Source organism: Equus quagga, chromosome 1, assembly GCF_021613505.1.
Source record: "Equus quagga isolate Etosha38 chromosome 1, UCLA_HA_Equagga_1.0, whole genome shotgun sequence".
NCBI classification, from domain to species: Eukaryota; Metazoa; Chordata; class Mammalia; order Perissodactyla; family Equidae; genus Equus; species Equus quagga.
In genome coordinates this window covers 89,417,167-89,432,235 of record NC_060267.1, presented here as the reverse complement: position 1 = coordinate 89,432,235, position 15,069 = coordinate 89,417,167, and the positions used below count along the sequence as shown (strand labels likewise).

The window sequence follows — 15,069 nt, the reverse complement described above, 5'->3', positions numbered from 1 at the left end:
AAAAATAGAACATTGCTGGGAGCGTCTGAGCAGTGAGCTCCAGTGAGGCGCTTCCCATACCAGCACCATCAATAGCAGCGCCCTGTACTGAGGAGGTTTCTGTTAGTTCGACGAAAATAAGTTATACAGATATGTACACATAATGGTTAAGTTTGCCAACTGTCCTTTCTTGGGAAGGTCTTGCATACATTGTCAGTTAAGTCTGTTTACATTAAGGATGTGAAAACAGGCTTGGTTTTGTGGCAATGGTAGCTGGTAGTTGTTTTTTCAATAACCTTCCTTGGCAAAATTAAAAGCTGGGGACTACAAATATCCCCAAATTGGAGGGGAAGGGGGTTTTCTGGCCATGAATCCAGACTCCTGGTTGGGGCCCATTGCCCTCGAGGACGTAGGGGAATTCTCTGGAGTTTTGGATTTGGGTTAGAGTCGTTGAAAGAGGACAGGACCACGGGCCGGGCCCCGTGGCCAAGTGGTTAACTTCACATGCTCTGCTTCGGTGGCCCAGGGTTTTGCAAGTTTGAATCCTGGGTGTGGACATGGCAACGCTCATCAAGCCATGCTGAGGCGACATCCCACATGCCACAACTGGGAGGACCCACAACTAAAATTATCCAACTATGTACCAGGGGGCTTTGGGAGAAAAAGGGAAAATAAAATCCTTAAAAAAAAAAAAAAGAAGACAAGACTGGCTCACTCAGAAGGCCAATAGCAGCTGGAATGGAAAGGTTAGGGATCCGCACAGTACCAAATTTATTCTTTCTAAAGAATTTGTTCTTTCTTTTAAATACAGGAAAATGTGAAGAGAACAAAAATAGCCCATAATCTTATCATTTAGAAACCAATTAACATTTTAAAAATAGTAATATATACACATCCCATCTTCCTCCTAACAGCTGAAGTGGTCTGCCCGCAAACACTGAGCCATGCCTTGCAAAGTGTGCTTCCTCCAGTCACCTCACAGGATTGTGTTGTGAAAGTGCAGAGAGCAGCAGCAACCCAGGCCAAGATGAAATGAAAAGCCTAATGTTCCACACAGGAAGTACTTCAAAATGTTTGCTGGCTCTCCTGCAGCATTTTACTTAATCATTTTTAGAAGAGGGATGGAGGTGGGCAAAGGAAATCATTCAATGGAGACTTAAATATTGATTATAAAAGCTTTTTGTAAAATGACACAAATATTTCAAGAATAAATGCATTCTATAGATACAAACCTGGCCAAGAGAAACAAAAATCAGTAAGATTGGGATTACACTTTTAAAAGGCCAACTGCACAGGAGCCCTTAAGTGTCTGCTGTGAAGTGCGTGGGGGCAAGTGGCCTCTTGGACACTCGGGCAGAAGAGGTGTCCACTGGGCTTGGGAAGGGAGCCTGGGGAAAACACTGTACCCATGAACTAAGGAAAACAGCAAGGGAACATGCTCCCAGCCCAGGAGGGGTGGTGCAGACCCCTGCTAATGGCTCCTGCTGGTTCAGGTCAGAGAAAACCCGAGAGAGAGACTTCTAAAAAGAGGAGGGATGTGAGGAGACTGGAGGAAAAAGTCCAGTCCAAACATTCTCTGGAGAAAGAATGGGCGAAGTCACGGTGAGTTAAAATCTGGTACCCTAACAGAAGCAGATTTAAGGCCTGTCAGGGTAATTAAAGACTTCCGCTAGGTGACTCTCCCAGAGAGGAGAGAACTAAGTGGTTCCTGCTTCATCCCCTGCTGCTTTAGGGACTTTTCTGGAGCCAGCAGCTAGGACAAGATCCTGAACACACTTCATCACTGGAAGAGAGAGGAAAACCCAGAGGCTTTGCAGGCTTGGCTTGGCAACTCCTCTGGCCCCGTGGCATCAATCCGGGCTCCCGGCCCTCAACCGGCAGCCTTAGGTAGGAGGAGATCGGGAGCGGATGGGAGAGCTCGTCAGGTAGGTAGTGTAGGGACTGTCCCCAAACACGTTGGCATAGGATGACTTGAGGAATTGGACGTAGTTCTGCATGCTGCGGTTGGTGCTCTCCGACTGCTCCAGGCGATCCTTCAGGTCTTGCAGCCGGCTCTGGTAGCGGCGCTCAGCCTGAGAGCAGAAACAGCATGGGCCAAGTGCGAAACATCAGCAGCCGAGCGAGGGGAAGGGCTATGGGGTTTCCTCCTGTAAATCTTCTAAACTTAGATCTGGTGATAACTGCACAACTCTGAATATACTAAAAACCACTGAGTTGTACAATTTAAATGAGTGAATTTTATAGTAGGTCAATTCTATCTTAACAAAGCTGTTAATAAAAAAAAAAGGGATCTACCCGGGATAACCTGAAGGGATGGGAAATTGATTAGAGAAAAATAAAACCGTGTCATATTCATAAAGACAATATAACCCCTTGCACTGCAGGCCCCAGGAAGCTAAAGTCTCAGTCCCCTCCCTCCACGCCTGTCCCCGCCCCCAGCCCGACTCACGTCGTCCCGGCTCCGCCGCAGCTGGCTGAGTTCAGTTTTGGTCCTGCTCAGCTGGGTCTCGAGGTCCAGGATTTTGTTCTGGGCTGCCCGCTCCTTGGAAACTGCATGCTCCTTGGTTTGTTCCATCTGCCAGGAACACAGAGACGTGGGGCTGGCTTACCTGACATAGGGGACACCTGGCAAAGAGCAGGTGGGGCCACTCCCACGATCTGGCCTCCCAGACAGCACTTGTACATGGCTGTGGAGACCTCTCTGGAGTCTGAGGGCAGGAGCTAAGTGTGGGGACAACTTCTGCAACCCAGCTTTACTGGCCCTTTCCCGACGCCCCGTAAGTCATCACCTCAGACTTGGTAAACCTGTCTGAGTCCCACGCAGGCAACAATTAAATGAGCAATCATGAATAAAGTGCCAAGTCCTTTACAAGAATTGCTCATTCGATCCATATGACGAATTCATTAGGCAGGTACTACTACCATATACCTGTTTTTCTGGCGGGGAAATAGGCTTGGAGAGATTAGGTAATTTGCTCAAGGTCACAGAGCTAGTTAGTAATGGCATTGAGACTGACCTGCCTCTGAGCGTCTTCAATGGCGCTCTCCAGCTGCCTCGCCAGGCTCCCACATTCTCGTGTCTTCTCCTCCAGCCGCAGCTGGGACTGGTGGATTGCCTCCTCCCTCTTGGCAATCACCTGTAGGAACTCGATATTCTGGGCACTGGTCGCCTCCAGTTTCCTAGGTGAGAGCACTCAATCAGATCCTGCTCATGCCCTACCTGTCCTGTTCCGCCCCACCAAGGGGCTGCCAGCCACCCCTGGGCCGGGGCTTCAGCACGCCGACAATCTCCAAGGAGCCACAGGAATGAACTAAAGAAATCTGCTGATCAGCAAGGCGGCAAGAACAGTGCAACTGGAGCAGCAGTTCGAGAACTGTATGAAGAGTGGGAAAAGCAAGCACAGGCTGACCATGGGCTGTGCTAAGCGTGCGTATCATCACACGTCATACGGCAGCTTGCAGCTCAGAAGGTGGGTTCTGTTATCATCCCCACTTTACAGGGGAAGAAACCAAGCCTCAGAGGTGAAGTCATTGGCCCCAACTCAGCACAGCTGGCAAGTCTGTCACTGATACCAATGTCCTCAACTTTTTCTGGTGACTGCTGCCTCCCTCAGAGATTTGAGCTGGACCATTCAACATCTTATATGAACAGGTGTGAGACAGCAGTGACCATCCCAGTGTGCACACACCGTCCCCACTGCACTTCCAGAACACCTTCAATCTAAGGAGCTCTCCAAGTCCTGCTGAATCCAGCTGCATCTTTAAGGCCAGCAGAGCAGAGCAGAGGTGGAGCCCGGAAGACTACCTGGTTCAAGTCCCTGCCTGCATGAGCCACCTGGGGCAGTGACAGCCTCCTAGAGCCTCAGGCCTTTCATCTCTGAAACTAAGGCTCCAGCCCTCATTTTATAGATGCTAAAAGCTTTGGAGGATGACAGTCAGGGGTCTAAGTTGCAGCTTTGCCAGCCAGCTGTGTGACCTTGGGCAAGTCACTCAACCTCTCCACAAGCTCAGTCTCCTCACATTTAAAATTAGGATGGGGCCGGCTTGGTGGTGCAGTGGTTAAGTGTGCATGTTCTGCTTTGATGGTCCAGGGTTCACCGGTTCACATCCTGGGTATGGACATGGCACCGCTTAGCAAGCCATGCTGTGGTAGGCGTCCCACATATAAAGTAGAGGAAGATGGGCACAGATGTTAGTGCAGGGCCAGCCTTCCTCAGCAACAAAAAAAGTAAAATTGGGATAATACTAACTAATATACACTAACTATGTTGTGCCTTTTTGTATGCAGGTAATGTGCTAAGCCTTTTGAGGATTATCTTGAAGACTCACAATAACCCCAGGAGCGAGGATACCCCTACCTGGATCCCTTTCTCAAAATGAGTAAAAGATGGAGCCAGCCCCGTGGCCGAGTGGTTAAGTTTGCACGCTCCGCTGCAGGCGGCCCAGTGTTTCGCCGGTTCGAATTCTGGGTGCGGACATGGCACCACTCATCAGGCCACGGTGAGGTGGCATCCCACATGCCACAACTAGAAGGACCCACAACTAAGAATATATAACTATGTACCGGGGGGCTCTGGGGAGAAAAAGGAAGAAAATAAAATCTTAAAAAAAAAAAATGAGTAAAAGAGGTTCCAAAGGGTTAAATGATTTGCTCAAGAGCACAATGCAGGTTAAGTGGCAAAGCCGGGACCCAAGGCCAGGGCTTCTGATTCCAAAAGGTGTACTCTTCCCCTCTGACTACCTCCAATAGTCCGTAAGTAACAGAGTATGATCAGATCAGAAACGTCTTGGGGAAGGATGACCAGGAACAAAGAGCAGAATGGGGGAATGTCCCCCACCGCAGCATGTGGCCCCGCTGGTTTGCTTGGACGAAGTGTGCCTTTCTGACAGGTGGTGCTGATGGGTGCTCTGATCGTGACCACACTGTTATGGAGTGTCCCCCTAGCCGAGAGACCACCTTCCTCTCTCCCACAATGGTTACCACTGCAATGGAAGCAACTTCTCCTCTGAGGTCTGCCTAGTACCTTCCAGGGCCTTGGGTCCCTCAAACACTTCTGCACACCAAGCCCAAAGCAGCTAAGTGGCGGAAAGTCTCAGGTCCTAGGAAGAGGACAGAGATGGGACCAAGTGCCTCTAACCTCTCCAGTTCATCCACCTTCAGACTCAGCTGTTTATTTTCCTTCTGGGAAGCCTGATGTTTCTCTCTCGCCATCTCCAGCTTGTCCCCCTGATGTTCGATCTAAAATGACAGGAACACAGACCAGTTTATGAAAGAACTTCCCAGTACAGCCCTCCCTTCTCCCTATGACCTGTCATCCACACCCAGGAAAGAGGCACGCTGCCCTCAGCAGGCGTCCAAGTCTCAACACACAACCTGGAGGAGAGAGCCGAGCAGGGACAGGTGAAGCCCACCTCCCAGGGCTGAAGGCTTTCCCGCACCGAGAGAAGCCAGGTTTCATCCTGAAGAACCACGACGATGCTTTCATGATCAGGAGAGGCCACTCAGTGGGATCCGGGGCAGGCATGAGAAGGCAGAGGCAGATGGCGGGCCTGACTGGCCCACATGATCTACCACAGGGCTTTACCAATTACCTTGTTGGTACCACTGACTTCATTCTCCCCTTAACTGGAGGCAAGTGCAGGCACAGGAACAAGAATCTACCCAGGCTTTCAGGCTGGCAAGCTTGAGAAGTTATCCAGAGGGGTGCTTTACGTCGAAGCCTCAGATACCAGGGGTTGAAAAGCTGAGAACACTCAGGTTCGGGAGAAGGCAGGCAATTTAAGAGCACTGAGAACACGGGCTTGGGAAGCAGACAGAGCTGGCTGGGTTCCAATCCCTGTTTACTATTAGCTCTGTGACCTCAGGAAATTACTTCTCCCCTCTATGCCTGGGCTGCTTTCTGTAAAATGGGGAAAATAATACACCTCACCAAGTTCCTGGGAGAATTGAAGAGAGAATGCCAGAGCACAGAGCATGTGCTCAAAAAATGGGAGCTGCTTTGACTATTATTACAAGGAAGCAGGTCAAGAGAGGGGAAGGGCCTTGCCCAAGGTCACACTGCAAATGAGAGGTAATTTCTTAGGCACCATTGGCATGGTTCCAGTAACCCAGAGACAGACTGCTTCCGGGAGAAGGGGGACCCTCTTTCAGGACAGAATCTCAGGCAATGGTCTGTTAAGAGTAAGGAAAGGCAGCTAAAGCAAGAGAAAGATGGAAAAAAAGAAAACCTATGGCTCAGTGTCTGCAGCAGAGAGTGAAGGACCGAGGCAGGCAGGGACCTGGAGCCCTGGGGGGCGGGGCAAGAGCAGGAGGGCCCAACAACTCCAGTCGAGTGACGGCTCCTATAACTACAATCACTTGGTGCAAACACGAGGCATTTGGCACACCAGACTTTTATTTCACAGCACTGATGATAGCTCACTCCTTTCAGAAAGCGGCAGCCAAGAAAAAGGAAGTGGTCCTCCCTTGGGGGTGTGCGGCTCATCTTGGTAAGCGGGCCCCTGCTCGGGCCAGGTCGTGGGACCCTTTCTGCCAGTCCCTTACCCGGCTGCGCAGGTCTGATATGATGGCTGTGAGGTCGATGTTCTTCCTCTCATAGCCCTGCAGCTGGTCTTGGCACTCTGCGAGCTTAGCCTCCGTGATCTTGAGGATGTCAGGTAGCTGCTGCAGGTCAGCCAGCTGGGACTGGAACTGCCTACGTGCCTGGAGTGGGGGAGAAAAGCCCACCGTTGGGAAGGGCCCAGTTGCTGAAGGGGCCAGGCGGAGTCCTTTGGAGGTAGGGCAGGGCCACCCTCCTCCCCTGAAGAGGATCTTGCGAGATCCACAGGCAGAAGTACCACCTGCCCTCCCCACAGGCCACCAAGAGTGTCCAGCTGCTCTCTGGGAGGACACACTTGGTCTTGACTTGCTACTTCAGCCTGCCACTCTAGTCACCTAATAACATGGCAACCACATAGCAAACACCAGGACCCAGGCATTGTGCTGAGGGCTCTCTGAATTACTCATTTAATTCATACAACAACCTACTAAGTAGGTGCTGTCGTTCCCATATAAGGACACTAAGGATCAAAGGATCATTTGCCCAAGGTCACTCAGCTAGAAACTGGTAAAGCCAGGGTCAAAGTCTGGTCTAACCCCAAAGCCCCTAGGAAAGCAATCACCATGCTGTAGGTCAGAGGGAAGGCAAAAACACTCTGGTCCTCATCCACCTTGTAATCACAAGGATTCTGAGTACTAGAGAGGGACAGTGACTTGCCCAAGGTTATGCAACACATTAGTGGCTGAGCCTGGACTCAATACATCTCCAACGTTACTATTAAGATGATCCTGTTGCTTCTACACAGCCAAGCCATCTCTAGAAGAATAGGCTCTTTGGGGAAGGGGACAGGAGGCATTCTTTTTGGTTGGCACAAAATAAAGCCACCACACGGAATGAAATACACACACCTAAGACCTGGCAAACTGTGAATTTGAATCCACTTGGATGCTCCAAGTAGGAGAGTTTTTTTTTTAGGAAATTGGAGAAAGAAGAAAACCAGGAGGGAAAAAGGGATGAAGAAGAAGCATGAGAGAGAGAAGAGAGGAGACAAGAAAGGAGAAGGCATGTACACAGTAGAGTGGACCAGCCCAGCAGTGAGACAGGTTGTTAATCTTTCTCGTCCACATCAGGAGGGTCAAAGGCAAACAAGAGAGACAGACTGATGGACATGGAACTGGGGGTGGGAGGGGAGAGCAAGGAAGGGGAGTAGTACCGCTTCAATCTCTTTGTTCATCTCATCTTTAAGGATCTTGTTCTCTTTGTCACAGCGTTCCAGCTGGGCAGCCACCTCATCAGCCTCCAATCTGGTCTTCATCACCTGTGGACCAACAAGGATGAGGCCGTCTCAGGCAGAGCCAAGTTTTGGTGAAAAACACCTTTCATGCCCCACCCTTCCTGGGAAAGGCCTCGTGGCTAATCTGCCAGTTTGCTGGGAGGTGCTGCCCCGGCAGGGCTGCAGCCCCTGAGAGGCCTACCTGACTCTTATAGTTGTCAATCATCCCCTCATAGTTCTTCACCGACGCCTTCAGCTGCTGGACCTCAACGTGGGCTTGATTGAGTTTGTCCTCCATCGGGGCGAAGCTAGCCTGGAAGGAGTGGCTCGTGAGTAAGCAACAGGAAGGTTCTGGAGCAGGCTGCCGTCCCACCCTCAGCTCCAACTCCAAGGGGCCAGCAAAGGGAAGCCCCACCTACTCAAACCCATGCCAGCAGTCTTCCTTGCACAAGGGCAAGATTCCTAACATGACCAACTCAGGTGACAACAGAGGCAAATAAGTGGCTCCTGTGTTTTCTTGTTCTTACTACAAAAGCCATACAGAATCAATACAGAAAATGGAGATAAGACTAAGAAAAATGATTCATGATATGTGACGCCTTCGTATATGGTTATACATCAATAGCTGAGTCGACACTCTAATTTCTTCACCAAGAGCAGAATTACATTGTACTTACTGCTTTGCAACATACTTTTTCAAGGAACAATTATGTTGTGAACTACTTCGCAAGTCAATAAATGTCTTCCTACAACCCAAATGCCCTCCTTAGTGGATGGGACAAAATAAATCATGGTCTCTCAATAAAATAATAAGCAGTCATTTGAAAGAGATAAAGCTAAAAAGCAACTGACCTAAAAAGATATCCAAGAAATATGGTTGAATGAGAAAAGCAAGTTGCAGAATAATGGATGGATGAATGGGCATGTATGTGTTTGAATATGTATGTTAGTATCTGGGGAAAAAACTGGAAAAATACACATCAACAGTTAAAAGAGACCTTCACTGCTACATCACATTTCTGTAATGTTTTAAGCTTTTACTATGAGCATATTTTACCTTTGTAATGATAATATCTAAGAAAATGCATTTTTTTTTTTTTTTTTTGCGCAAGATTAGCCCTGAGCTAACATCTGCTGCCAATCCTCCTCTTTTTGCTGAGGAAGACTGGCCCTGAGCTAACATCTGTGCCCATCTTCCTCTACTTTATATGTGGGACGCCTACCACAGCATGGTCTTCCAAGCAGTGCCATGTCCGCACCTGGGATCTGAACTGGCGAACCCCGGGCTGCCGAAGCGGAAGGTGCGCACTTAACCGCTGCGCTACCAAGCAGGTCCCAAAAATGCACTTCTACAAACATTGTTTTGAACGGCCACACTGAATAACAGTACACGGATATACCACACTGGAACCAAGCCCCTGACCCATTATTAGACTTGGAGGTCATCTCTCATTCATCCAACAACTGCATTACAACAAAGGAGATACTCTGACACCCCTACCAGAGTGGCTCAAATGAAAATGACTGACAATACCAAGTGTTGCCGAGGAGATAGGGAGCAACCGTTCACTCTCGCATACTCTTGATGGGAGTATCAGTTTGTACAACTACTTTATTGCATGGTAACATCTCCCAAAGCTGAACTTATGCACACCACCCGATGACTTGGCAAATCTATCTCAAGGTGTACAACCTGTAAAAATACACCAATTATGTGCACCGAAAAATATACAAAAATGTTCTACGACCCAAATGTCCATCAACAGTAGAATGGATAAATATATCGTGGCGTATTCATACAATGGCATACTGTACAGCATTGAGAATGAATAAACTGCCACACACAACATGGCTAACTTGCACCAACATGATGCTGAGGAAAAGCCAGGCACAACGTTCACAAACAGGCAACTGATCTGTGGTGATAGAAGTCAGCCTGACGGTCGCCTCTGCACAGGGTGTCTATAACCAGGCAAGGTCTCTGGGGTGCTGGTAAGGTTTGATCAGGCAGACTGATGGACAAAGTATGTTCATTTTGTGTACCTTCCTGTATGTTACACTTCCTTAAAATCAAGCGTAACAAACAAAAATCTGTAAAAAAATACACCTAGATATTACTGCCAGATCAGTTAAAAACCAAGCTCAAATCCGGCTCTGAAGTGTCAACCTCAGGTCAGGTCCTCTCGCCCCTGGCATGCTGGGAGGGTGTAGAGCAAGTGGTTAAGAGCTAGCTCCACAGTCCGACTTGGGTTCAAATCCCAACTCCAACACTTCCAAGGGCAAAATCTTGGCAAGAAACTCGACCTTTCTCTAGGCCTCAGCTTCCTTATTCCATAAAGTATTGGGAGGCTGGGAGGTTCAAGTGAGAATTAGTGCATGTGAAGGGGCCAGCAGCTGCCCGGGAAAGTCAACATTAAGCTCGAGGTCAGGTCTGTTTCACAAGCACAGGCTGAGCGTGTCATGTTGAGCACTGCACGTGCATCACCACATTCTCACAAGGGCCTCATTTCCTCCCGGTAAGGAACTGGGCCTTTCTGGCTTCAGAGCACGCCCTCTCCATCACGCTGCTGCCTCCAGACCCTCTGAAGATCCTCGTGGGTCACCTCTGGGACCCAACCAGGACTGGCCAGCCATCAGCCTCCTGCTCTCCACCCCACTGTCCCGGGCCCGGCTGCCACACAGACCTTCAGCCTCTCGTTCTCTAGCTTGAATGCAGAATATTCGGCAGTCTGCCGGTGGAGTCTCTCCACCAGGCTGTCCCGGTCTTCCCGCATCTTCTCCTCCAAGGTTTGTTGTTGGTTTACAAGATCTGTCACCCGGCTGGAAGGTCACCAAGCGAAAGCAGAGAGAATCAATACACAGGTTCTGAGGAGCCAGGCTCTTTGTGTGGAACAGGGACAAAAGTTCCTCCCCAGGTCACGTCCCTCCTCTTGGCACCCTGCCTGCTCCCTGGTCTCCCCCCGAGAAGCAGCTGCTCTGCCTGTCCTGGCATCGCTGCTGCGGCATTCCCACGCACCCCGTCTCTTATAACAGCCTCTAAGATTTGTCTCCCACACCACCCCCTCTGAAAGTCTGCTCCACTCTGATCCTCCCATGAGGCCAAGACACTCCCTGAAGATGAGCACCAGACGCATGGGCCCTCCCCAACTCCCCGCAGTGCCTTGCGGATCTCTTCGCCCACCACGTCTTGAGGTTGGGAAAGAACTCCAGGCTGGGTGGTCAGGGACACCCCTAGGCATTCCTCTCCCTCAGGCACACATCACAGTGGGGTTCTGTCTCTCCCAGGTGAGGGCAGGTGCCAGGAGCAGTAAAAAGACAAATGCATCCCGTCACTCAGCAGGGCTATAATCCTCCAGTGGCCTGAGAGGAGCATGGGGGCTACAGATGCTTGTCTATCTTGACCACAGACCCAACACAGAACTTTTACACACTGTTTGCTCTCGGTATGGATCAGTTATAGTTCATCCAGCACATATTTACTGAGCACTGACTAGGCCCAAGCAAACACATCATGTTGTTTTACCTGGCAAACTCCTACTCACCCTTAAAAACCCAGTTCAGAGTTCCTTCCTCAGGGCATCTCTTCCCCAATCTCCTGCATCCACCATACATCCTTCTATCTTAATCACCTGTTTTCTCCCACTAGACTCTGAGGACAGCGCCTGGCATAGGACCTGGCACATAGCAGGTTCTCATGTTGTTTGCTTGCCAAATTGAGTTGAATATAGCAAGAGCCACTGGCTCAGGGAAGACCTTCCTGACCTGGGGACGAAGTGAGCTCCCTGTGAGCTGCCCTCAGCCCAGGGAGTCCAGGTCTCTGTAGCCTCATCCCCTCTACCAGAGTCCAGGGTTAGCTCCCTGAGGGCAGGGGGCGCATGTGTCCTTTTACTGCTGTAATCCTGAGGGCCAGCACAGAGCCTGGTATCTAGTAGATGCTCAATAAGTATTTTTAAGTGAATGAACATGTGAATACAGCTGACAGTGAGAATGTTCACCAGTGGCAAGAAGCGTGAGTTCAGTCACCCGCAACTTGAGGCCACTTTTGCCCCCCAGTCCCAGGCCACACCTCTGACCTACTGACTCGTGGGCAAAACAACAGAGAGAAGATGACACAGGGGTCACCAGCTGCTCCGTTCCTCATGCTGTGCAGACTGGGACCCAGTTCAGGCCTAGGCGCTGGAGCCAGGCCCAGCCCTCTGACCAGAGAAGCCTAGCTCCTCCACAGTGCCTGCTCGGGGTAGGACCCCGGGGCTGGGACTGGAGCCTGCACCCCAGCCCCAACCAGGAAGCCCAGCTCAGGGCCATCCAGATTTCAGGCCAGTGCAGCCCTTGACCAGGGGTGACCAAACAACAGCCGCGTGAGCAACATGGCCTGCCTTAGGGAGCTGGGCTCCGTCCACGTGCACGCCCACTTCCCTCCATCGGCCCACACGCCCTCTCCTAACACAGACATACTCATTCAGGACGATGATTTCCAGCTCGAGGTCTCCCTTGTCTTTCACAACTTGGTTGTAGCGGCTCCTCCATGATTCCAGAGTGGATAAAGCTTCTGCGACATAAAGATCCTGAGAACACAGACAACAGAGTCCATCAGCCTGCTGTCAGCTCTGAGGCCAAGGAGCTGGAGCCTGGGTCACCCTGGACGATCCCACACCCTGATAACTTAAACCTCACTCCTGCGATCCCTTTCTAGAGAGCATCGAGAGTGACAGTGGGAGCCCAGCTGTTGCTTCTGGATTTCCAGCAATTTCTAGATTTACATGCATCCTGTTTGTAAATCCTTCCTTAACCATCATTTCCACCCACAATTTCTTTTTTTTCCAAAAATTTTATTTTTCCTTTTTCTCCCCAAAGCCCCCCAGTACATAGTTGTGTATTTTTAGTTGTGGGTCCTTCTAGTTGTGGCATGTGGGACACTGCCTCAGCATGGCTTGATGAGCAATGCCACATCTGCGCCCAGGATCCCAACCAGCGAAACCCTGGGGCCCAAAGCAGACTGCGCAAACTTAACCACTCCACCATGGGGCCGGCCCCCTACCCACAATATTGACCTACAAACCTTCCCATCATCTCCAGCCACCCACCCCATTACCATCCTTTTACCCATCTAATCCCACTCCACCCAGCCACCCAGCCCACCAGCCCCTTCACCCTTTCCACTCCTGTCATCCTTCCATTCACCCCCCCAAACTACCCCCCCCTATCCCCCCCCACCTATTTACCACCACCGCACCCCCACCTCCACCGTTGGCCAGCCCTCCACAGGGAAGGCCTGCTACCTTGTCAGCAAGCTGCACGTGCAGCTGCTCAGCATACTCCTCGCTCTTCTCAGCTCGTTCCTTCTGGGCTCGGATGGCCTTCTTCAAGGCCTCTTTGTCTCGGTCTCCTTTTTGCTTCATTTCCTTCAACTGCTCCATGATGGCCTCCACTTCCGCCTTGTGCTGGTTCCCACTGCGCTCCAGGTTCTGGAGGAGAGGGCCGGGGAGCAGATCAGGGGAGGCAGACAGGCATGAGGAGAGGAGAGGCAAGAAAGGCCAGAGGAAAGCAGGGCAGAGAGTAAAGGGGAGAGAGGGAGAAATAGGGACCAGCGAGAAGCAGGAATGAGGGAGAGGGAGAGAGAATATGGGTCACCAACTGTGTGGGGGGTTAGGGCTCCCCTAAGGTAGACCAGAGATGAAGGCCCTTCCTAGCTCCACACAGCACCTCTCTGGATTGCTGAACCCTTCGGGCCCTAATATTCGGGTAAGATTCTTCTGGAATCCTTCCTCGAACTCCAAGCAGAGTGGTCAGAGATAGCCCTCAGCCACTCAGCAGAGCTGTGACCTCAGAGGGCCCCTGGCTCACAGATATAAGCAGCATTTGAGACCATCCTCTCCCCATGGGTAGTTAGGACAACTGAGGGCCTAAGAGATGAACTGATTGGCTCAGGGGCATGGCACTCAACCCAGTCACTGCTGGGAGGGACATCCAGACCTCCAGGGTCTCTGTCCACCCTTCTTGCCACTGTCCCAGAGTCTCTCTGAAGTATGAGTGGTTTGGCAGCAACTGCCCCAGAAACCTTTGAGGCAAAGCCTTCCTGAGTGTGACGGCCTGGTCAGGCCATCACTCTTGGACCGCCAGGCCCCTGCCCCCTCCTTCCCCACCTGTGGGACCAGCAGGTACCTTGATCTGCATGCATAGGCGACTGTTCTCTGCCTCTTTGCACCGAAGCTGTGCCTGCAAATGCCCACGCATGGACTCCATGGACTTAGAAAGCTCAGATGCTGTCTTTGCTTGAGCCTGTAGAGAGATGGAGAAAGTGACAGAGCCAGGATGTGAAGCCAGCTTTCCAATTCCAGAGCACACTCTACCCGCGACGCTCTACCGGCTCATAAAAAGGAGCAAGGGTCAGGGATGGTACCTTCTCACACTGTATTTCCTGGAGGAGCTCTTCCACCTCCTTGTCCTTGTCTTGCAGCAGTAACAGCAGGCGCTGGAGGGAACGTACACCGTCATGAGCTCCCTGGGAGGGGCGAGGAGGCCCAGCCCAGAGAGGAGAGACACTCCTGTGAGTGCCTGGCCACTGGGGCCCAAGGTCTCAGATACACTGGCCCATGTCACAGAGACCCTGGCAGGAAGCACCTAACACTGTATTAAAATTTTTTTAAACAATAAACATGTATTTATTTTGCAATTTAAAATAAAGTACCATTAAGTGGAGAAAACATTGAAAAACACTTAAGAATCCCCACAATCCCCCACTCAGATAGAAGCAATGTTAATACACATTCCAAGTCACATGAATATTTCGTTCCCTAACCTACAATTCCACAACATTTACCATCATGTTGACTAAAACTTCTACATCTTTTTTTTTTTTTTTTTGGCAGGGGAAGAGTCACCCTAAGCTAACATCTGTTGCCAATCTTCCTCCATTTTTCTTCGTTCCCCCCAACCCCCACAAAGCCCCAGTACATAGTTGTGCATAGTTGTAAAATTCTTCTGGTTCTTCCATGTGAGCCGCCGCCACGTCATGGCTACCGACAGACAAGTGGTGTGGTTCTGTACCAGGAAACTGAACCTGGGCCGCTGAAGCAGAGTGCACAGAACTTTAACTGCTAGGCCATCAGGGCTGGCTCTAAATCTTCTACATTTTTTGAAACAGCGGCTTAATGTTTCAACTCACTGATGTATCATAATTTAACAAGCCCTCTGGAGCTGGGAATGCAGGTTTAGGCATTAACTCCATTGCTGCTGGATCTGCCACAGCAATGTTTGGCCAGGCATGGAGGGCCAGGG

The 15,069-nt window shown here is 50.6% G+C and overlaps 1 protein-coding gene across 6 annotated transcripts in view; it reads right to left on the bottom strand.

The window, feature by feature from the left end:
- Window positions 1–1,142: 1,142 nt before the first annotated feature.
- Window positions 1,143–15,069, bottom strand: part of ODF2 (outer dense fiber of sperm tails 2) — a 30,734-nt gene continuing 16,807 nt past the window's right edge. For all 6 annotated transcript variants that reach the window (XM_046672686.1, XM_046672668.1, XM_046672677.1 and 3 more), the window contains 12 exons: window positions 14,192–14,263; window positions 13,954–14,070; window positions 13,071–13,256; window positions 12,247–12,356; window positions 10,476–10,611; window positions 7,994–8,104; window positions 7,732–7,836; window positions 6,524–6,682; window positions 5,118–5,218; window positions 2,997–3,159; window positions 2,429–2,554; window positions 1,143–2,051 (listed from right to left, as the gene is read on the bottom strand). In XM_046672686.1, coding sequence (XP_046528642.1) covers window positions 1,863–2,051; window positions 2,429–2,554; window positions 2,997–3,159; window positions 5,118–5,218; window positions 6,524–6,682; window positions 7,732–7,836; window positions 7,994–8,104; window positions 10,476–10,611; window positions 12,247–12,356; window positions 13,071–13,256; window positions 13,954–14,070; window positions 14,192–14,263 — 1,575 coding nt within the window. In that variant the 3' untranslated portion in view covers window positions 1,143–1,862. The remainder of the gene's footprint in view (window positions 2,052–2,428; window positions 2,555–2,996; window positions 3,160–5,117; window positions 5,219–6,523; window positions 6,683–7,731; window positions 7,837–7,993; window positions 8,105–10,475; window positions 10,612–12,246; window positions 12,357–13,070; window positions 13,257–13,953; window positions 14,071–14,191; window positions 14,264–15,069) is intronic.